The sequence below is a fragment of the Anabrus simplex genome, chromosome 1 (genome assembly GCF_040414725.1).
Source record: "Anabrus simplex isolate iqAnaSimp1 chromosome 1, ASM4041472v1, whole genome shotgun sequence".
In the NCBI taxonomy this organism is placed as follows: Eukaryota; Metazoa; Arthropoda; class Insecta; order Orthoptera; family Tettigoniidae; genus Anabrus; species Anabrus simplex.
This window is the reverse complement of record NC_090265.1, coordinates 711,465,116-711,489,214: the sequence shown is the minus strand read 5'-3', so window position 1 is coordinate 711,489,214 and position 24,099 is coordinate 711,465,116. Positions and strand designations below refer to the sequence as shown.

General features: G+C 39.5%; 1 protein-coding gene across 1 annotated transcript in view; it reads right to left on the bottom strand.

Moving 5' to 3' along the window:
- The window catches only part of LOC136857380 (uncharacterized), a 59,473-nt gene extending 37,421 nt beyond the window's left edge, over window positions 1-22,052 (bottom strand). Inside the window, exon 1 of the mRNA XM_067136014.2 lies at window positions 21,594-22,052. Coding sequence (XP_066992115.1) covers window positions 21,594-21,743 — 150 coding nt within the window. The 5' untranslated portion in view covers window positions 21,744-22,052. The remainder of the gene's footprint in view (window positions 1-21,593) is intronic.
- Between the last annotated feature and the right edge of the window lie 2,047 nt (window positions 22,053-24,099).

Sequence of the window (24,099 nt, the reverse complement as noted above, 5' to 3'; positions counted from 1 at the left end):
ACTGCAAATCTTGTTTGAAAAGACTGAAACGATGCTGGCCTTCAGAACTGAAACTCCAGCCATTCACCTCGACAAAGGCAAACAAATTAAGATTGTGAATACGTTCCAATATCTTGACGAAATTATAACCTGGAACACAAAAGAGAAAACGTCAATCAACAGCAGAACATCTAAACTGAAAACAGCACAGTGAATCACCTAGCCAACTTATTTTTTTAAAAATCCCTCTCCATGAATGCTAAATTTCAACATTACAATACAGTTGTAAAACACAAAGCAACTTTATGTTAGTGAAACACTCTTCAAGTTGAACACTAAATCACAACTGATAAACTGCAGACAGTAGATAGATGAATCAAAAGGATATTCATCAATAACAAACATCAAGTTGATGGCCAATGGAGATTATATCGTACATCGTGAAAGCGAATCAATAATAGATACAATGCGGAAAAGGAGACTTGCTCTTTCTTTTTGTCATGTATTTAGACTGCCAGAAACCTGACTAGTGATGCAGTTATTCAGTTACTTCTGGAAAAATAAAACAAAGAACACTTGGTTCACAGAGATCATGAATGATTTAGAATTATATTTATCAATGATCCAAATTGAAGGCAGAGAAGAGGATTCTAAGGAATAAACACTTATGATTCAAACTCCTAACATTTGAACGAAGGAAGTACACCATTACTGACAACCAAAGGGCAGCCAGGTCCGACAGGATGAAGAAGTTGTGGAAGTGGAAGAAGAAGCTGAAAAGCTAACTCTGTTTAATACTATTAGACTTTAATGTATACGACTGAATAAAGTAAAAATAAAGTAAAAAAAAACCAGTGGTTCAGAAATGTTTTATGTCTTATCAATTTTTCAGAACTCCTTTATTCTTCATTCACACTACTCATACTTTGCATAAAAAGAACAGCTCACAAGATGATCTCTTTGAGCCTACTTAATAATAATAATAATAATAATAATAATAATAATAATAATAATAATAATAATAATAATAATAATAATAATAATATAATGGGAGGCATGGTAGTACACTGGCTTTGTTACTTGTATTTGACTACAAAATGTGAATTGAAATCATCTTCTATCGCTGTTTTCAGGATTTGTCAAGCACCGGCCTCAATTTCCCGACCGAACAAGGGTGGCTGTATCGGCCGAATAATGCAGAATAAATTACTTTTTTCTACGTCGCACCGACACAGATAGGTCTTATGGCGACGATGGGACAGGAAAGACCTGGGAATGGGAAGGAAGCGGCCGTGGCCTTAATTAAGGTACAGCCCCAGCATTTGCATGGTGTGAAAATGGGAAACCACGGAAAACCATCTTCAGGGCTGCCGACATTCGGGTTTGAACCCACTATCTCCCGGATGCAAGCTCTCAGCTGCGCGCTCCTAACCGCACGGCCAACTCGCCCGGTCAGAATAAATGAGACAGTTTAAACATTCACAAGAGTACAGGAAAAGTATGGTACAGAAAACAAGGAGGAATAGAGTGAGAAATGAAGACATACGAAAAAGAGCTAAATATGCAGAAACTAAATGAAAAACAGGAACAAAACAGATTGAGATGATCTAGGCATGTCAAGCAGATGAAAGAAGAAAGACTGCTAAGACAAACACTAGAAAGGCATGTGACAAGAAACAGAGGACGAGGAAGACCAAGATTACGATGGACAGACTCTGTGAAGAACAGCAAACGACAACAGAACCTGGACAGGAACACAGAGTTGGACGAGATATGGTGGAGAGACAGGACGAAGTAGAGAGTAACTGTATTTACCCCCACCCTGTATCACGGGAAATCATGATGATGATAATGATGATTATGAAGACGAATACAGTAACTAATTTTAACAAAAACTAGGATGTGCAGCAGAACAGAATTGGAGCACCAAACCAACACTTTATATTGAAACTTGGGATGTGGAATCTTATCAATCTTTCCTCATATGACATGTAGGAGAGAGACAAGTGTTCACTGCCACTGATGGGAATCCACCACCCTAAACTAAATGGTTACTCAACTTTTGTAGTAAAATATGATAAAACTAAGACATTTTGAAAAGTAGACAGGAAACTGAATGCTATAATTGTTGGCTGAATTCTTCAATATGGCAACACTCTCATAATTCAATACAGATACAAAGATGCCTGTCATGGCTAACAACGGAAAAATAGAAACTTCTAAACCAATCATGGTAGGGGTTGTGCTCCCAGGGAATACTAGAGGCATGTATGTTATTTCAAAACTGCTAACCTGCGGACTTATGCCCTCAGACCCTCCTTGCTTGCTGTGCAAGTATGGGACCTAACCTAACCAACGCACACCAATTGTCTAGTCACTTGCCGGATCTAACCAAACCAATGGTCTTCTCACTCAGTGGACCTAATCAAACCAGACCATTGGTCTTAACACTCAGTGGACCTAATCAAACCAGACCATTGGTCTTCTCACTCAGTAGACACAATCAAACCAGACCACTGGTCTTCTCACTCAGTGGATCTAATCAAACCAGACCATTGGTCTAGTCACACATTGTACCCAATCAAACCAGACCATTGGTCTTGTCACACATCGGACTAAATCAAACCAGACCACTGGTCTTGTCTCACATTCGACCCAATCAAACCAGACCAATGGTGTTCTAACTCAGTGGACCTAATCAAACCAGTCCATTACTCTCGTCACACATTGGACCCAATCAAACCAGAGCATTGGTCTCGTCACACATTGGACCTAGTTAAACCAGACCATTGGTCACATCACACATTGGAGCTAATCAAACCAGACCATTGGTCTTGTCACACATTTGACCTAATCCAACCAGACCATTGGTCTCGTCACACATCGGACCTAATCAAACCAACCATTGGTCTTGTCACACATTGGACCTAATCAAACCAGACCATTGGTCTTCTCACACAGTGGACCCAATTAGACCAGACCATTGGTCTTCTCACTCAGTGGACCTAATCAAACCACACCATTGGTCTTCTCACACATCAGATCCAATCAAACCAGATCATTGGTCTTCTCACACACTGGACCTAATGAAATCAGAGCAATGATCTTGTCACTGTCACTTTGTAGGAGGGTCCAGGACAATCCCTATCTGTATGACGAAGACATTTATAATTGCCGAAATCTACAGGAGCTCTAAGATGATGGTAAGGATAGATTATGTTGTTAAGGTTAATTCTCTATGCTACATAAAATTAATACACAGTATCTAAAGGAGACTGGTAGCACTGGTGCAGTGCTTATGTGTTTGAGGGTGAGAGGACATCTCAAATAAGTGCAGGAGTTTCTTGGTTAAGTCCCAAGATTTACAGGCAGAGATGGTGGAATATGAGCTTCCACACGAGTTATAGACTTAGGTCATCACGGAAGTCTAGCATTCCATACAAAACAAGGATGGTTTCTCAATTATCATATGGCCATATGAACACATAGTAAGATAAATACAATGACAGATCCATGTAGCAAAAGTGAGCAACAATGAGAAAACAAGGACTAACAAGAAAACTAGAAAGGACAAGGACTATCTCCACATCTTCAAACACTGCCATCTTCCAATAGATGGCCGACCTGCGTTTCTGGGTGTGTGACGATTATGATCAGGTGAAACCCAGTGTCTGCACATAGCTACTCCTGTCGATTTACTCCAAGGTGTCTGCTCAAGGCGTAACGTCCCTCACCAACGGACAAATCACACGAACAGCATCATATGCGATCACTTCATATGAACACTGCAAAGAGGTTTGGAAATGAACCAAAGCATGCTATGTCATTATCATCATCAGTGTACAGTCCTAAGACAGATCAGGTGCCATAAAACATCTCCCAGCCTACTCTATGTGGAATCCAACTACTGCCTTTTTACTCCATCATGCTGCACGGTATTCACATTATGGACAATCTAAAATGGAATAAGCACATGGAGGAAATAAGGTGTAAGGCATACAGAGAGCTAGGTTTTGTCCGCAGATGTCTTTTGGGAGGAACAAGTAAAGCCCGACAAACGGCTTATATTTCCCTGGCACCGAACGACAACAGAAAATATAAGGAAACTAGAAGGTATCCAACAACGAGCAGAACATGTAATTAACAAACACATCCTTTTAAACACAGCCAGGTCATTGCCACCAGTGAACTCGTTATGTAAACAAGTAGACATATCCACCCTTAAGAAATTCCTGATCGACAACACACACCTCTCCCCTTTACAATGCCTGCAGCTTAATTAGCGTTCTGTTACGAGAGTCCAAGGAGTTACTCTTGTTCCTCCCATCACCAGAAAAATCTCATATTAAAATGCATTTTATGCAAGGTCTGTTCGTACCTGGAATCTTCTACCATCTGAGGTAAAACTGCTTCCTCTTCCTCACTTCCTCCATGCAGTAAAGAAAATGTATATGCAAATAGAAACCCATATGCGATGTATATAACTTGTATAAATTAGAATTGGAAGAAAGGTGTGTGCAGGTACAGTTAAATGCGGATGAATGTGTATGTGTGCGCGTGTGGGAGTGGTTGTGAATGAGTGTGTATATAGGGGTATGAGTGAGGATACAAAATGGCTGGGTCTTCTTGCTCTAATATGTATAGAATAAATCAAGATAATTATCATTCTAAAAGTACAGTGTTTGAAATGTAAATATGTAAATTCAAAATTGTCTACATATAGGCCTATGTAAATATTCAGTAGAGATTATGTACACATATATGTAGGGATGGAGGCACTTTCATGTCTGTGGGGCTCCATCTACCACCCCTACATGTACAATTTAAGGAAAATTAATAATAATAATAAAAAGGGCGAGCACGAAAATATCCTAAAGGAAGAGTGAAAAATCATGAGGAAATCTACAGAAAAATAATCTAATACTGCGGCAGACCTCAGGAAAAGGTTGCTAAAATTTTATGGACATGTTAAGAGGCTTCCAGAAACCAGACTAAACCATCAAATTCTTGAAAGAGTTGATAACCCTTGGACACAACAAACAAAAGCAGACAGGAAGAATGCACAAATTTAACATGAAGAAATTTTGAATCAAAATACATACAGAAAGAAAACTGACAAGTGGGAAATTACTTCAGAGAATGAAGTACCAAAAAGAACAAGTACCAAGTGGACGGAAGAAAGGAAGAGGATCTTTAGAGAACAGATGAAAGCATCCTGGATCCTCCGCAAACTAAATCATAAATACAGCTTCGTGTGTTCCGAAAGGGACCATTCACGAATAATAATAATAATAATAATAATAATAATAATAATAATAATAATAATAATAATAACAACAACATACGGTCAATTTCCACTTCCTTCATTGAAAGATAATTCTGTGCCTGGATGTCAATTAGAATTTGTTTAAGGGAGGTATTTTTAGGTCTTCCTCATGGATATTTTCCTTCTGACACAGTTCTCATTAAGTTGGAATGGTACATTGTGTGACCCCACCATGCTAGAAGATGCAAAGGATTAATCTCCATTGCTGTTTGACATCTTATCTCTCTACGTCACATTTATCATCTTACCACAGCACCACATCTCAAAGGCTTCAAGACGGTTTTTTCATCTTTATTTAGTGTCCATATTTTGGAAACATACAATACAACTGTCCATACAAATGCAAGTAGAGTTCTCATTCGGAGTGGAAGACTGAGTTGACTGATAAACAGTAATCTCTTCTGCATAAAAGCTGTTTTATGCCTGAGCAATATGGCATTTAACATCAGTGGTGCTCCTTCCATCCTTTGTAATCTTCTGACCAAGGTAAGTAAAAGGACTTGTTCTACAATATGTCACTTTCTTATTCATACAGTTTTGTACTGTGAAAAGAGCAGTATATTTTGGACATTCAAATGGATGTTATAGTAATTATCTTTTAAGACATGCATTTCTGGTAGATTTCTTTACAGTGCCATACAAAAATAATATTTATAACAACTTAGTACAACATACTCGAGAATATAACAAAACATGACCTTTTCCCACGTCACATTGTTATTCATACAGATGCCAGTTCTTCAACTAAACATATGAATGAAATGAACCATAACACCAATCCTAGTACTTTGTGGAGGAACCCTTGGCTTTAACGACAGCTTGACACCTACACTGCATGGAATGTAATAGCCTCGCACATGTTTCACGGCGGGACTGTACCATTCTTGGGTCAGCACTCGTTTTAACTCATCTTTGGATGAAACCTTTCTACTGTGAACCCTAGACTTCAAAAACGCCCATAAATGTTCAATAGGGTTTAAGTCAGCAGACAGGGGAGGTGTGTTTAATTGTTTGGAATGTTCCAAATTAACCACTCCTCGTTCAAAGCAGCAGTATGTTTAGAGTCGTTATCCTGTTGAAACACGTAGGTCGGTAGTATTCCCCATTTTTCAGCACTTTAACATTGTTCTTCAAAATATTATTGTACACAACTTTGTCCATCATGCCTTCAATAAACTGAATATTTCCTCCACCTTGTGCTGACATACACCCCCACATCATAACCGATCTACTTCCGTGTTTCACTATGGGAATTATATTGGTCAAATCGTTGCCCGTATTGGTCTTTCTCCACACCCTGCAGGCACCATCGAAACCAAACCTGTCAATTTTGGTTTCATCAGACCAGATGACATTATTCCAAAACTCCTGGCCCTTGTTTATGTGTTCTTTCGCAAAGAGCATTCTTGCAGCATGATTCTTCTTACTAACATAGGGCCTCTTCCTTGGTACACAGCCATGGTAACCGTGCCGATGTAAAACTCACCGGACCGTCTGAGTACATATTTTCTTCCCAGTAGCAGCTTCCAGCTCCACCCGCAGCTTTGGAGCACTTATGAGAGGGTTGGATTTCACTCGCCTTACAATAAGTCTTTCTGCTTGTAGACTTAGTTTCTTTTGCCCTTGAACCATCCGTGTACAGGACGACTGAATCCGGATACCGGCCAACAAGGGACAGGAAGAGCCCCCGATAAATCGAGTGGTCCGTGTTTTTCCTTCTTATAATTATTCTTACTCTTTTCTGTATAGTACATATCTCTGTCAGCATTTTTATATTGTGGTTTCCTTTCAATCGTTTATTTCTATTTCATTTTGTAAATTATGTGTTCTTTCTTCCTCAATTATTCTTTGGAAAGAGTTTTAATATTGTTGCTAAAAATGACATTAAAATTTACTGCTAAGATATAAGGGTATTTCATCAATACATTGTCAAAAATACTTTGACCTTATAGATATCCACTTAAAATCGTATCAACTAGTCCAATTACTGCTGCTTGCAATCAAGTGAACATTACTCAAATGAAATCATCATAAAATAGTACGCTCAACACTACACATAGGAGATCAATTACTATTTCATTATGACTGCAATCCAATCAACATGTATTATAAATTGCATGTTATATGTCAATAGTGACATGAGACCAACAAGGTCGTACCATTTGAGAAGACAGCCTTTTAACAAGCAAGTTGATTGAGCCTTTTATATTCATGCAAAATTTCTTGTTTTCTTTTTTTTGTTTTTTTTTTTCCATCCATCCATTCATTCTCTTTTTTTTTCCCATTACAGGTGATACACACTTATTATTCCCTTTATTGACGGTCCCACTACGCTGCGTAATTCAGTGTTCCACTTTTTAAAAGAATTAGCAAGTTTGATGTCACCCAAACGACTTTTTAGACGAGAGGATTTTTCTACCTCAACATGTTTTTAATATATCAATCATGATCATTGTATTTTAATTCCACACACTTCATCAGTGTTTTTATTTGTTTACATAAATGTAATATTTGAGCTTCTACTGAGGATGGCCTTTAGATAGGCTGAAACATTTATAGATACTGTCCCATCTAATGTAGATGGTTGTTTTGTATTGAAAAGGAGGATTATATAAGACTTTTTATTTGTAAAGTGATATATTATAAATGCTACCAATTTCTTTGGAAATTTTATATTATTTCTTTAGTGTGTGAAGAGTTCTTTGACTGGTCTGATGCTGTGCTCTTACATACTCATCTTCCCAATACAGTCCAGCTCCATGGCTAAATGGTTACCGTGCTGGCCTTTGGTCACAGGGGTCCCGGGTTCGATTCCCGGCAGGGTCGGGAATTTTAACCATCATTGGTTAATTTCGCTGGCACAGGGGTTGGGTGTATGTGTTGTCTTCATCGCCATTTCATCCTCATCACGACGTGCAGGTCGCCCACGGGTGTCAAATCGAAAGACCTGCACCTGACGAGTGGAATATGTCGTCGGACACTCCCGGCACTAACAGCCATACGCCATTTCATTTCATTTCCCAATACAGACCAACCGGCTGGTCTCTCAGAGGGAATCCGGCAGTCTCTGAATGCTCATCAAGGTCATCATGCATATCACCTCACCAATCCTAGGTAAACACCACATATGTCGCTGCAGAGGAGATACCATGAGCGTTAAGATATTGGCCTGTTGGTGTAGTTGACACAATACTCCACACCACACCATTCTAGGCAAACCTCTTCATCGCTAAATAACTAGCTATCCTACATCCTTTCTGATCTGTTTGTCATACTGATCCCTTGGTACCCCTCAGCCATTTTTTAATCTCATACTCCTCCCTACAAAAACCTGCATGTTTTAGAATATGACCACACAAGCTGCCTCTCCATTGAGCCCAATATTGCCAAACCGCTTTCTTCACACCATTCAATACCACTTCATTTGCGATCTTTTCAACCCATCTCACCTTAAGTATTCCTCTATAATGCTATATTTCAAATACCTCTATTCTCTTTCTTTCTTTCCTTCTGTAGCAGTTATCCCCATGTTTCACTCCCATATACACTATAGGGTATAATGATAAGGTACGGCCAAACTTTCAGGACACATTCCTCACACATAGAAGAAGAAAATGTTATATGACATGGGTCCGGGAACGATTTACACTGACTGACAGAGCAAATGCAACACCAAGAAGGAGTGGTCAGAACTTTATGCCAATTGCAGGGTAGACTGACATCACTGAGGTATGCTCATGATGTGAAATGCGCCGCTGTGCTGCGCACGTAGCGAACGATAAATGGGACACGGCGTTGGCGAATGGCCCACTTCATACCATGATTTCTCAGCCGACAGTCATTGTAGAACGTGTTGTCGTGTGCCACAGGACACGTGTATAGCTAAGAATGCCAGGCCGCCGTCAACGGAGGCATTTCCAGCAGACAGGCGACTTTACGAGGGGTATGGTGATCGGGCTGAGAAGGGCAGGTTGGTCGCTTCGTCAAATCGCAGCCGATACCCATAGGGATGTGTCCACGGTGCAGCGCCTGTGGCGAAGATGGTTGGCGCAGGGACATGTGGCACGTGCGAGGGGTCCAGGCGCAGCCCGAGTGACGTCAGGACGCGAGGATCGGCGCATCCGCCGCCAAGCGGTGGCAGCCCCGCACGTCACGTCAACCGCCATTCTTCAGCATGTGCAAAACACCCTGGCTGTTCCAATATCGACCAGAACAATTTCCCTCGATTGGTTGAAGGAGGCCTGCACTCCCGGCGTCCGCTCAGAAAACTACCATTGACTCCACAGCATAGACGTGCACGCCTGGCATGGTGCCGGGCTAGAGCGACTTGGATGAGGGAATGGCGGAACGTCGTGTTCTCCGATGAGTCACGCTTCTGTTCTGTCAGTGATAGTCACCGCAGACGAGTGTGGCATTGGCGTGGAGAAAGGTCAAATCCGGCAGTAACTGTGGAGCGCCCTACCGCTAGACAACGCGGCATCATGGTTTGGGGCGCTATTGCGTATGATTCCACGTCACCTCTAGTGCGTATTCAAGGCACGTTAAATGCCCACCGCTACGTGCAGCATGTGCTGCGGCCGGTGGCACTCCCGTACCTTCAGGGGCTGCCCAATGCTCTGTTTCAGCAGGATAATGCCCGCCCACACACTGCTCGCATCTCCCAACAGGCTCTACGAGGTGTACAGATGCTTCCGTGGCCAGTGTACTCTCCGGATCTCTCACCAATCGAACACGTGTGGGATCTCATTGGACGCCGTTTGCAAACTCTGCCCCAGCCTCGTACGGACGACCAACTGTGGCAAATGGTTGACAGAGAATGGAGAACCATCCCTCAGGACACCATCCGCACTCTTATTGACTCTGTACCTCGACGTGTTTCTGCGTGCATCGCCGCTCGCGGGGGTCCTACATCCTACTGAGTCGATGCCGTGCGCATTGTGTAACCTGCATATCGGTTTGAAATAAACATCAATTATTCGTCCGTGCCGTCTCTGTTTTTTCCCCAACTTTCATCCCTTTCGAACCACTCCTCCTTGGTGTTGCATTGTCACTGTCAGTCAGTGTATTTCCATGTAAAAACTCATCTATATATATATATATATATATATATAAAATAAGAGTTTTGTCTGTACATTGCTCAGAATTTAAAAAGAATGGTATTTCTGTATCAGTCGTGTCCACAGTCAAGGAAATGCACGTTTTACTTTTCCATAATTTCTGTCTGTCTGTACGTGCTTCACAAGAAAACTGCTGAAGAGAATTTAATGAAAATCGGTATGTAAAGTCAGGCAATGTTGCACTGCAATCTAGGCTATAAATCATTTTATTCATGCTGAGTGAAATGGTAGTTTAGGGAAAGGCCTAAAATGTAATTCTCAAATATTTATGTTATTAGTGGTCCTCTCGATAAATACTACATAACTAAAGTTATATTGAATTAAATTTCCAATCATTTATGTCTTATACATTTTTACTGTACCGGCTATGATAACAGAGATATTCAGGTATTTGTATTTTTGCTGCTAAGTCCATATCAACGCCGAACCATGAGAAAATGGGTAAACAGAATTTATTGAGGAGGCTAAACATCTGTCCCCGGCGGATGCAGAACACCTAGATTATATGCACTGACTAAGATCCATAAAAAAGATGTTCCCCTCAGACCTACTGTTAGTGCGATAGGTTCTCCTATGTATGCTCTGACTAAATACCTAAGCAAATTGCTTCAGCCACACATAGGAGGTACTGAATCATACATCAGGGACTCTCAGTATTTTGTCAACAAGCTGTCAACCATAACCCTTCAACCTAATGCACTTCTGGTGAGTTTTGATATGGAGTCCTTGTTCACTGAAGTGCCGATTGCCACGGTCATGTCTCTCATTGAACACCCTGAGAACATTACTAAGCTATTTTACCACTGCATGACTTCCAGCTATTTCTTGTGGGGTGGGAATTTTTACAAACAGACGGACAGAGTGGCTATGGGAAGTCCACTTTTGCCCGTAGTGGCTAATTTCTTTATGAAGCATTTTGAGGAGGAGGCTATTGCTTCATCATCATCTACGTATTCTGCCTTATGGCAGGTCTTGTCATGGGATGAACCTCTTCCACAGTTGCCTGTCCTGCGCCAAGTTTTTCATGTTCGAATATTTATTTCCTTGGATATTGTCCAACATTTGATATTTTTTCCTTCCTCTTCCTCATTTGCCTTTCACCATTCCTTCTATTCCTTCTTTCAGTAAACAGTCCCTCCTCAAACAATGCTCGATCCAGTTCATTTTTCTCCTTCTAATGATTTGCAACATACTTCGTTCTTCTCCAACTCTTCGTAATACCTTGTCATTCCTTACCCGGTCTTCCTATTTCACTCGTTCTATTCTCCTCCATACCCACATCTCTAGTGCCTCCAATCTTCTCTCATCTTCCTTTCTCAATGTCCAAGTCTCTGCGCCATACAGCGCTATGCTCCGAATATAACACCTAGCAAGTCTTTTCTTCAATTCTTTGTTTAGTGGTCCACAAAGTAATTTTGATTTTTCTTCTTAAAACCTTCTTTTGCTATGGCAATTCTTTTCTTAATTTTTAATCTCATACTCCTCTCTCCAAAAACTGCATGTTTCAGAATGTGACCACTCAAGCTGCCTCTCCTTTGAGCCCAATATTGCCAAACCCCTTTCTTCACACCATTCAATACCACTTCATTTGCGATCTTATCAACCCATCTCACCTTAAGTATTCCTCTATAATGCCATATTTGAAATGCCTCTATTCTCTTTCTTTCCTTTTGTATATTTCACTCCCATATACAGTATAGGGTATAACAATAAGGTATGGCCAAACTTTCAGGACACATTCCTCACACATAGAAGAAGAAAATGTTATATGATATGGGTCCGGGAACGATTTATTTCCATAACTCATCTATATATATATATAAAATAAGAGTTTTGTCTGTACATTGCTCAGAATTTAAAAAGAATGGTATTTCTGTATCAGTCGTGTCCACAGTAACCTATGATATGGTGGAGGTATGTTGATGATACATTTGTGGTCTGAACAGAAGGTCCTGAGAAACTTCATCTATTTCTAAACCACCTAAATCAGCAACATCCTTCAATAAAATTCACTGTGGAGATGGAGTCAGACAGATGCTTTCCTTTCTTGGATATTTTAGTAAGAAAGAAACCGGACGGCTCCTTAGGACATACCGTCTATCGTAAGCCTACCCACACAAATCGCTATCTTCATGCAGATTCTCACCACCATCCAGCACAAAAACAAAGCATTCTCACGACACTCACCAAGAGGGCGAGACGAATTTGTGAGCCATCAAATATTCGGGTGGAGATGGACAAGCTCAAAGTCACGTTCAAGGGTAATGGTTACAGCGATTTGCAGATTCATTGAGCCCTGCATCCCAGAGAAACGATGAAGCAAACCTTACAGAAGGAAGAAGTGAAGGGAACTGCCTACTTGCCTTACATTCACAATACCACAGATCAAATTGCCAAACACAAACACAATAAAAACAATACAAATACAATATAAAAACCGTGCTTGGCACAGTCATTAAAATTGCTCACAATCTGGGTAAAACCAAGGACAAATTGTCCCCACTTTTACAGCCTGGGTTATATGAAATTCCCTGCACTTGCGGTAAGATGTACATTACACGTGATTAATCTCATAATGTGACCGTATTGAAGTTAGTATAATAAAAGTTATATTACAATTTTATTTGTAACCACCTATTCAATACAATATACTCTTTGCAATTAGGGTATAATCATTACACCATATTAATTATGGGACATGATTCGCTCGACATAGCGAGCATCATCAGCCATTAATACTCAAATATTAGGTCAGGGCCCTGAGCCAGAATTGAACCTAAGACAGTCTCTTCATATTTGCTATAATACAATAAAAGAATGATCATTGGTTACAATAAGTTGTAAAATAAAACACAAAAGTATTTTAAGAATACTATAATACAGAATGGGCAGCAGGTTAAAAAAAATTCCTTTTTTTAGCTTACAGCATCATAAAATTACAAAGAAGTGATTCTATGGTTGAGAAACCAGTCATAAAGAGCAACAATGTTTTACAATGGTTATAACATTATAAAATACATAAGTATATGAAGTGTGGATTAATTAAACTTATCATTGTTAAAATTCTTTACCGTGGAATAAAATATTGAGTGTCATAGAAATTATAAGCTGAACCATAACACATCCATGTTGTACTAGTCAAATGACTGAAGATGTAAAAAGGCAGGTGGAGAGTGTCTACCATTATAATTACAACTCCCGAACTTGATTGTGACTGATAGTAGGCAAGAGGGCCTATCATTACAATGAAAATTCCCTAACCCAATCTTCGCATAAGGAGAGACGTTTGGTGACTTCCCTGTCGCGTTTCTAGGGTAATGTTAAGTGCTATGCAATATAATACAATCTTACAACGTGTACACTACCTAACCTAGAATTCTGTATCTTCTTCTTCATTCTCTTTTCCAGATTCTCTCTGGGTAGAGTAGTGTATCAAAGCCCTCCACCTTAATCGATTTTTCCACCATTCCTTTTCTAGTACTTTATTGCTACTGACTCCTCTGTTTGTAATACAATCCACAACAGAGCACCTCCATCTCGTTCTAGGCTGTCCCCTAGGCCTCTTTACAGTCTCTGTATCCATGAATGTTCTTTTTGATATTCTCTCTCCTGGCATTCTCATAATGTGTCCAAACCATTTTAGCTTTGCTATATCAATCTCTCCTTGAAGTTTACACACTCCCATGCTTCTCCTTATTTCTTCATTTCGTATTCTATCTCATTTTGTCTTTCCCTGTAGGCTCCTCAAGAACCTCATTTCAGCTGCTTTTATCTTACTTAGGTTCCGCTTAGTCAACATCCAGGCTGCTGAAGCATAGGTCAGAATAGGTTTGTAATAGGACGAGTATAAAACATTCTTGCACTTCATTGGCACATCTTTGTTCCATACGATGTCTCTCACACACTGGTAGAAACTTGCAGACTGCTATATTCTTAAATCAATTTCTCCATCCAAATTTCCATCTTGTGATATCATGCTGCCCAAATATTTTAAAATGTTCTCTACTTCAAGGAGATCATTTCCTATTTTTATCACTCCCCTGGATTTTCTGTTACCTCTCGTCATGATCAAAGTCTTGCTTTTTGCAGTACTAATCTTCATTCCAAAATTTCATATCTCCTCATTCCATAAATCAACTTATGTCTGTACTTCATTATCTCGCCAAACTATGATGTCACCAGCAAAAGGCATAGACTTTACTTGCTCGCCCATCATCATCTTGATATTATGTAGAATTCTATCCATGATGATAATGAAGAGTAAGGGAGACAATACACTTTCCTCTTAAGTCTGAACCATTCAATTTGACCCACTTTGGTTCTAACACAGCTTTTGCAATTTTGATACAATGCTATTACCATCTGCATTGTTTCATTCCCAATCTGTGCCTCTGTCAATGTTTTCCATACCAAATTCCTTGGGACACTGTCATATGCCTTTTCAATATCTAGAAACGTTACTACCATGTCCTTTCCATATTCCCAATACCTTTCCATCATTTGATGCAATGTAAATATTGGGTCAAATGTGGACCTGTCTCTTCTGAATCCATACCGGTGTTCTGCCAATTTTCCCTCCACTCTGTCTCTTAATAGTTTATCCAAGATTCTTTCAAGGATCTTAGCTGTATGAGGTATCAGTGTCACTCCTCTGTAATTTTCACATTGCTTCCTGTCTCCTTTCTTTAAAATTGGTATAACAACCCCTTTCGTCCACTCTTTTCTCTCCATATCACACTGAAGAGTCTATACACAACCATTGCAGACCAATTGCTTCTGCTTCTCTTATCATTAATTGTATGGTGACCTCGTCAATTCCAGCTGCCTTGCCTCGTTTCATTCTTTTAGTGGCCCAATCAATCTCTGCCATGGACACCTCGTTTTCCTTCCATCTGCACTAAATCTGGTTCTTCGATTTCTCCTTGTACCAAAGTATTTTGCACGTTGTAAAGCTATTCAAAGTATTTTCCTCACCTCTGCAATATATCCTGCTTCTGTGTCATCACTTCCTCCTGTTCATTTTTAAAGAAGTTAGCACCTTCACCTTGGTTTTTCTTCTTTTTTACCCACTGGAATAAGATCTTTTTTCTTCTAATTGTATCTTCTTGGAGAGATTCAGTGAATTTTTGCCAGCATTTCTTTTTCTCTTCTTGAACCACCTTGGAGCACTACTTCTTGCAGTGCCTGTATTCTGTTTTGCATTCTGTTGTTGTTCTGTTTCTCAGCCATCTTTTCCAAGCTTGTTTCTTCTGTTTAACTACCTATATCTTCTACCCTATCATTCCACCAGGGCGTTTCTTGATCTTTCTTCTTTCCTGATACTCTTCTTCCACAGATCTTTTCTGCAGACTCCACCATGACTGTTTTAAAGGTTTTTTTTTTTTCAGTTTGCTTAATGTCGCACAGACACAGATGGGTCTTATGGCGACGATGGTGCTAGGAGTGGGAAGGAAGTGAAGTGGCCTTAATTAAGGTACAGCCCCAGCATTTGCCTGGTGTGAAAATGGGAAACCATGGAAAACCATCTTCAGGGCTGCCGACAGTGGGGTTCGAACCCACTATCTCCCAAATACTGGATACTGGCCGCACTTAAACTACTGCAGCTATCGAGCTCGGTGTTTTAAAGTAAGCCCATTCTTCTTCGATCCTTCCGATGTCTTCCTTAGGTATACTTGTTTTAATGTGTGTCTGGAACTCTTCATTTATTTCCTTCTCCTGCAATTTCCACACCCTTAGTTTTCTCTGCCTAATCTGTCATCTTTTACATCTTTAACTTAGCTATCACAACTCTGTGATCTCCTTCAAAAGATTCACTTGGGAGGGCTGTTACATTTACCAACATTTTCCTGTTACTTTTCTCGAGCAAAATGTTATCTATCAGAGTTTTGATTTTGTTATCCCAACTATATCTTGTTATCTTCTGACTGTTTTTCTTTCAAAACCGTGTGTTACCAATGATCAGCTCATTTTTTCTACTAAAGTCTACCGAAATATCTCCATCCTTTTTTCTCTTCCCATATCCAAATGGTCCTATAATCTCATCTCATCTGTTCTTTCCTGACCTACTTGGGCATTCATGTCTCCTATGGTAACAACTTGTTTGTCCTGTATATGGCCTTCCAAATATTCATAGTATTCCTCTAGATCCGTATCTGTAGTTCATGTTTGTGGAGCATACCCTTGAATTATATCTGTAACACCAGTTTCAAGTCTCAATCTGACCTTAATCAACCTGTCATTTATGTTTTCCACCAAGTCTAGGTATTCCTTTACGTCTTTTCTAATTATGAGACCTACACCATTTTTGGCTTCTCTTCCTCTACTATAGTATAAGGTGTACCCTTTCCTCTCACCTTTTGCTTTCCATTTGGTCTCACTGATTCCCAGCAATGCTATATCTTTGTCAACCATAAAATCTACAATTTCTTCCACTTTCCCTGTTAGTGTCACTACAGTGATGGCTGCTATCTTGATGTATCTGGTTGCTGGTCACCTATTTCTCACATTTCTCCCAACATCACAAGAACTGGACGTCACTTGTGGGGAACGCCCTAGCATTCTGCACGTCATTTGCGGGGATCGCCCTAGCATTCTGTATACAATGTAGAATTCTGTAGCGAAGCACAGGTACATCAGCTAGTTTTCTACAAACTTTATCTAGTATGTTAATCATGGGAAATGCACAGGAACAGAACATTCCAGCATATCACATGAAACCCTTTGTTACATGAAATGTTCAAAATGTCCTCCATTAGTAGGGATGCCATATTAGCAACCTAAGAAAAGTGAGCTGACAACCTGGAAAAAGAGGACACAGTCTACTGCACATTAATCACTTTTATCAGCTTCACTTTCATCATAGACCATCTGCATATTACCTTTGTCATTAATGTTTTTTTTTTTTTTCTGTGCCATTCAAACTTTTCTGAAGATGAAATCTTCTGTAAAAGTATTTTGTTCTCCAACAAATAGTGGTGAAACTGCATGCAACTGAAATGTTTGAAGTGATACTGCAAACACACTACACCTTTCACAGTCTCAATTGTGAACCTCTTTCTGTCCTTGGTCCATTGTGAACTAAGCAATGTTTGCATTATGACTTGGAATACAAAAGAAAACTGTATTCATGCCAAAGTATTACTTGATAAGATGTCCAGAACTCAACTTATGCACAGACACAACCTCTAAACAACGCTGAGCTAGAAAGGAAATGGAAGCAAACAATAGTAGCAAACAAAAAGCGCTGCAGATTTAAAAGTGGCGGTAAAGATGATAACTAAACATTGCGTGAAGTTTAAATAAATTTTTTTTTAAAACCACCCCAAAAAGAGGACATTTGTCAAGTTATTTGAAAATCCAGCCGGACGCTTTTCGTGCTGTTGAATCCATTAGCATTAATACAGTTACTCCAGGGATACACCAGAGCATCAGAGATTCAATGTGACGGGGGATGATGCATGTATCAACGCTAACACAGCTATCTTTTTCTTATACCCTGTAGAGCTGTGATTCAGACAAATATTTTTTAGAAACAACAACCTAACCTGCATGTTCGTGGTGAGCAGACTTTTTTTTATTTCTTTTATTTCTCTCCATGAAGGCTTTCTTTGCTAATGTTAACCTAGATTTTATGTTCTGTTTGCTTCTTCCGCCACTGATTATTTTGCTTCCTAGGTAGCAAAATTTCTCTCCTTCCCAAATGATGTAATTTCCTGGTCTTACATTACATGCTAAATGGGTTAAGCAGGGTGAATTCAGGATATTTTGTTAAAAGACAGGTAAAATATACAGGGTGGTTTAGTAACATGTGTATTTATGTATAATCAAGAGATACATGCCAATTAGCAATTGATTGATGCTGAAGATGACTAAGTTATAAGAAATGTTTCAGATGATAGGGTTAGGCCTATGTGACATGAACTGAGAACAGGTTATTTATGAATTAGGCCTTGGAGGGTGCAAGAAACAAAATTTCAGTATAATGGAGAAAGTCTGGTGTTGACCACTCCTATCGAGAAAGGGTGTTTTAAGAAGCAGAAATAACAAGCACAAGACCCAGAAGAAGATGGCTGGAGAAGGTTAAGGCACATTTGGAAAGAAGAGTGAAAGATGTGGAAGACTTGTTTCAACAGGAGAGATGGAAGCATAAAAGCAGATGAAAGTCACTGATCCACAACTTGACCAGCAATTAATTGAAAAAAATTACTAGCTGGTGAAAAATAGATTATGGAAGCTCATTGTTCATTCACACAGATTTGCAGGATTAACACTGAAAAGTACAACAGTACACTCAAAATGAATAACTGTCTGCGTGAACACGTCCTTCACAGCCTAAGGTTGTCTATGTGTATAACAGTATGGATACGGCCAATCCTCGGTACCGTATACAATTCTTTTGAAAATAACGTGTAGGCTACCGGTATGTTTGGTCTTCTAAATTTGGCCTTTAAAAAAAAAAAAAAGTCTTATTCAGGCCTACATCATCTTACAAAGTTGCTTGATGATGCTTGTTGTTTAAAGGGACCTAATTCTTACAAAGTAATATGAACTACAAGACTCTGCAAAAAAATGTGAATACCTACTGGAGCTATATCAACTTAATGGAGAAAGTCATACTCATTGTATGTTCTGACCATATCTACAAAGAAATTGATTAAGAGGATGCCATAAACACCTGATGTAGGAAAGAGAAGTAATCTAGGGCCTACAATAAATAACCATAATTCCCTACTGTTGATTAACTCACAGTTCTTACTAGCCATTATAAAATTGTGACTGAGGAATGGCTACATGCTTAATTTTATATGAGCAACTGTGAGCAAATATAAAATGCACTAAACACAAGGGAATAATAAAGCCTTGCGACTCTTTGTTCCTAAGGACTAGAAAGGGACTCAGAAGGCCCATAGACCAATTGATATGAAGATCAAATTATACAACATATTACAGCACCTACATCATTAAAAGTATTTTTTAAAATACAACACACTGCAAAGATGTTTCTTAAGAGGCAATCTCCACAGAAGAAATTATATTTACGGAGTTACTAGTCTGTTCTTATGATCATTTATGTAAATTCTCTACGCTGTCAGTGCAAACTGCCTGGCTGCAATGAGTTAAAAAAGTTATTTTAGTAATTAATACCTGTGTTGAAGAAAGGAGGTAAATGACCCCATCCCTTTTTCCAGATGTTAAATTACCGAAAAAAGATTGAATATTTGAACTCAGTATGAACTCGTAAAAAACAGCATATTAAAAAAAACAACATTAAACTCACAGAACTACTATACTGTTTAGGTGCTCTTCATATTACTTCCCTGACATTTCCAAGTAACCAACAAAATCTGAAAGACATGAGGACACCCACAGAGTGAGTCCCTTCCAGGAATCATTAATGAACAAGGGGAGTGTGTATGCGAGGATCTTCAAAAGGCAGAAGTATTCAGTCAGCAGTACGTAAAGGTGTCCAGATAAGGGATGTGAGTAACACTAAAGAAGTATTAAAATTAACCTATGATAACAATGACATTTACAGAAAGATACAAAAGTTGAAAACTAGAAAAGCAGCTGGAATTGATAAGATTTCTGGGGATATACTAAAGACAATGGGTTGGGATATAGTACTATATCTGAAATACTTATTTGATTATTGTTTGGTTGAAGGAGCTATACCAAATGAATGGAGAGTTGCTATAGTAGCCCCTGTGTATAAAGGAAAGGGTGACAGACAAAGCTGAAAATTACAGGCCAGTCAGTTTGACATGCATTGTATGTAAGCTATGGGAAAGCATTCTTTTTGATTATATTAGACATGTTTGCAAAATTAATAACTGGTTTGACAGAAGGCAGTTTGGGTTTAGGAAAGGTTATTCGACTGAAGCTCAGCTTGTAGGATTTCAGCAAGATATAGCAGATATCCTGGATTCAGGAGGCCAAATGGACTGTCTCGCGGTTGACCTATCTAAGGCATTTGATAGGGTAGATCATGGAAGACTACTGGCAAAAATGAGTGCAATTGGACTACAAAAAAGAGTGACTGAATGGGTGGCTATATTTCTAGAAAATAGAATTCAGAGAATTAGAGTAGGTGAAACTTTATCTGACCCTGTAATAATTAAGAGGGGAATTCCTCAAGGCAGTGTTATTGGACCTTTATGTTTTCTTATATATATATATATCAATGATATATGTAAAGAAGTGGAATTAGAGATAAGGCTGTTTGCAGATGATGTTATTCTGTACAGAGTAATAAATAAGTTGCAAGATTGTGAGCGGCTGCAGGGTGACCTCAATAGTGTTGTGAGATGGATGGTGGACAATGGTATGATGATAAACGGGGTTAAAAGTCAGGTTGCGAGTTTCACAGATAGGAAAAGTCCTCTCAGTTTTAATTACTGCGTTGATGGGGTGAAAGTTCCTTTTGGGAATCATTGTAAGTACGGTACCTAGGTGTTAATATAAGAAAAGACCATCATTGGGGTAATCACATAAACATGATTGTTAATAAAGGGTACAGATCTCTGCACATGGTTATGAGGGTATTTAGGTGTTGTAGTAAGGATGTAAAGGAGAGGGCATATAAGTCTCTGGTAAGACCCCAACTAGAGTATGGTTCCAGTGTATGGGACCCTCACCAGGATTACTTCATTCAAGAACTGGAAAAAATCCAAAGAAAAGCAGCTCGATTTGTCCTGGGTGATTTCCGAGAAAAGAGTAGCGTTACAAAAATGTTGCAAAGTTTGGGCTGGGAAAATTTGGGAGAAAGGAGAAGAGCTGCTCAATTAAATGGTATGTTCCGAGCTGTCAGAGGAGAGATGGCGTGGGAGGAGATCAGTAGACGAATAAGTTTAAGTGGTGTCTTAAAAAGTAGGAAAGATCACAATATGAAGATAAAGTTGTAATTCAAGAGGACAAATTGGGGCAAATATTCGTTTATAGGAAGGGGAGTTAGGGATTGGAATAACTTACCAAGGGAAATGTTCAATAATTTTCCAATGTCTTTGCGATCATTTAAGAAAAGGCTAGGAAAACAACAGATAGGGGATCTGCCACCTGGGCGACTGCCCTAAATGCAGATCAGTAATGATTGATTGTTAGATCATGTACACAACGCTCATAAGAAGACTGCTTACTGAACTATCCTCACCGAAACTGATGCACGAGTAACCTACCTGGGCTAAATCAGGTTTCACAACAATCTCAGGTTCATGTAACCACCAGGTTACAAATACCGCCGTACAAGACAATATGACACTAAAAACGTAGTAAAAGGATAAATTTTCACAGTAAATACACAAGTTGCTAAACCATGACGGATACATCTTTCATCATTAATGTCATCATACTGACATTAACCTAGTTTATCTGGCGTGTTCTGTACGAGACGTTCCTTCAAACGATCTCTCTACCCACAAGGGAAACAGAGATTTAATCATGCCGTTACCAACTAAGGGTTCGGAATCAATAAAAGACTATTTTATTGTGAGTTGGGCCTCAAGTACATATCCATACACATATTTCAACTCTCCGAGTGTAAATTTTAATCAAATCTGAGTCATTAAAAATCAGCTGAGCTTATTCTTCTTCTCCTTGAGAATTTCTTGAGCCGTTGCGTACTAACCACCGCCGTCTTAATCTCTATATAGATACTGCCTGCTCTATGCTATGCGGTTGACATGCTTCTCAGCGTGAGCTCTTAGTGTCACAAATCTCAGCTAGGGGCGCTAGCTAACGCACCCACCTATCTCCGTTCCCACGTTGTTGCGTTCCAGTGCGTTTGCATCGAGCATTTATGTGTGTGTGGATGTAAAATGATTAATTGTTGTGTTCCTCTCTGTATACCAAAGCAGGAATTCCAAATTCTTCAGGTGCGAGGATTCCTGTTATCCCCCCAAGTAAAGAACATTGGGAAAATTGGCTTACCGCTATATCAAAGCAAGGATCAACCGAGGGTAATCAGTGGATTCCATCGGATTATTCTCTTGTTTGTAGCCTGATTTTTAGAGATGGAGATAAAAGATAAAACTAAAAGAAAAATATATTGAAGTGAGAGCGTGCCTAGTCGGTCTTCGAATTATCCCCATTACCTTCAAACCAGAAAAAAAGCTCCACGAAAGACCAGATAGCGACAAAATATTTCTTCGGAAGAAATCTATGATGAAACAAGCTCTTCAACCGCAGGAAATATATTGGATGACGAGTACGAAATTAATTTGAACAACGATGTATCAATCCGATTAAGAATGACAGCAGTGGTTATAAAATCAGACATTAGAGGCTCCGATCAAGAATTCTGAGACTGCGATAACAGCTGATGACAAACCATAATGAAGTTGTACGACTACGGAGGAAATTCGAAGACAACCCAGAAATTGATCGTCTGAATAAAGTAAAGGAAGCAGCCAAATATAAAGGGAAAACGGCCTTTTTAAAAATCAAATCCATACTTTTCGCAAGACAAAATCCAGGCAGTCAGAGCAAATTATGCGGTACTATGTGGCGTGGGGAATAGTATCCCAAATGGTTACGAATATGGCAGGAGTCTTGGTCTGGTGTCAGCTCCGTCACAAAGTATTCTGGACAGGTATCCTAAATGGAAAATGTTGATAGTGTTTGTCGGGATTTCCCAATTAGTGAAGGACAGACTTAGAGCTGAATGTAAAACGCTCAGACCAACAGAAAGGAGTGTACAAATGATTGCCGATTAAATGGCTAATTAGGTACGGCTCCTCTACGACCGAACCAGTGACGAGTTCGTTTCCGTGGTCAGTGTTGAAGGTGTATGCGGCACAGATAATTAAAAATCTCCTGCTCTCGCGAATAAACTGTTGTGTTTTCTTGTAAACGGACTTTCCTCATTAAAGATTTAGAAGTCTCCGATCCCTTTTTGCTCAAAAATGATTAATGCCGTTGACTGACAATCATAGAGCCAACGTTTAAATATTTTGTAGAGGGAAAAGTGAGAACGTGTGTAATCATCCATTCTATCCTAGTCGTAAGCTTCTTTTCAGTTTTCACTATTACCATCTGATAAATGTGAGGTCCCAGTTCTAAGACAGTGAAATGACAGCAATGGCATCATCACCTCCAAATATGTGAAAGAAGTTCATCGCCTCCAGAGAGACTTGACATCCAAGCCTGTTCGGTATTACGAATAAATAGAGGAATTAGGAAAAGATGAATGTTCTGCTGTACAAATATTTCTCTAGCAGTCACTGCTGCTATTCGCTTCATGAAAGAAAACGCTGCCCGTTTATAAATACATGTTTAGAGTTTTCATTCGTGGAATCGACGGTGCGCTTCTTGGAAGGAATTTACAAATTTTTCACATTTCACGACGTCATTGACAGAACTCAGCACATTCGGCAAAACAATCCAGATTCTGTGCATTTCTATTCACCAGCAGATAAAATACTTACAATTGTTGAATGCTGATTTCTTTCTTTGCTATTTGCTTTACGTCGGACCGACACAGATAGGTTTTGTGGCGACGATGGGATAGGAAAGGCCTAGGAATGGGAAGGAAGCGGCCGTGGCCTTAATTAAGGTACAGCCCCAGCATTTTCCTGGTGTGAAAATGGGAAACCACGGAAAACTTCAGGACTGCCGACAGTGGGGTTCGAACCCACTACTTCCCGATTACTAGATACTGGCCGCACTTAAGCGACTGCAGCTATC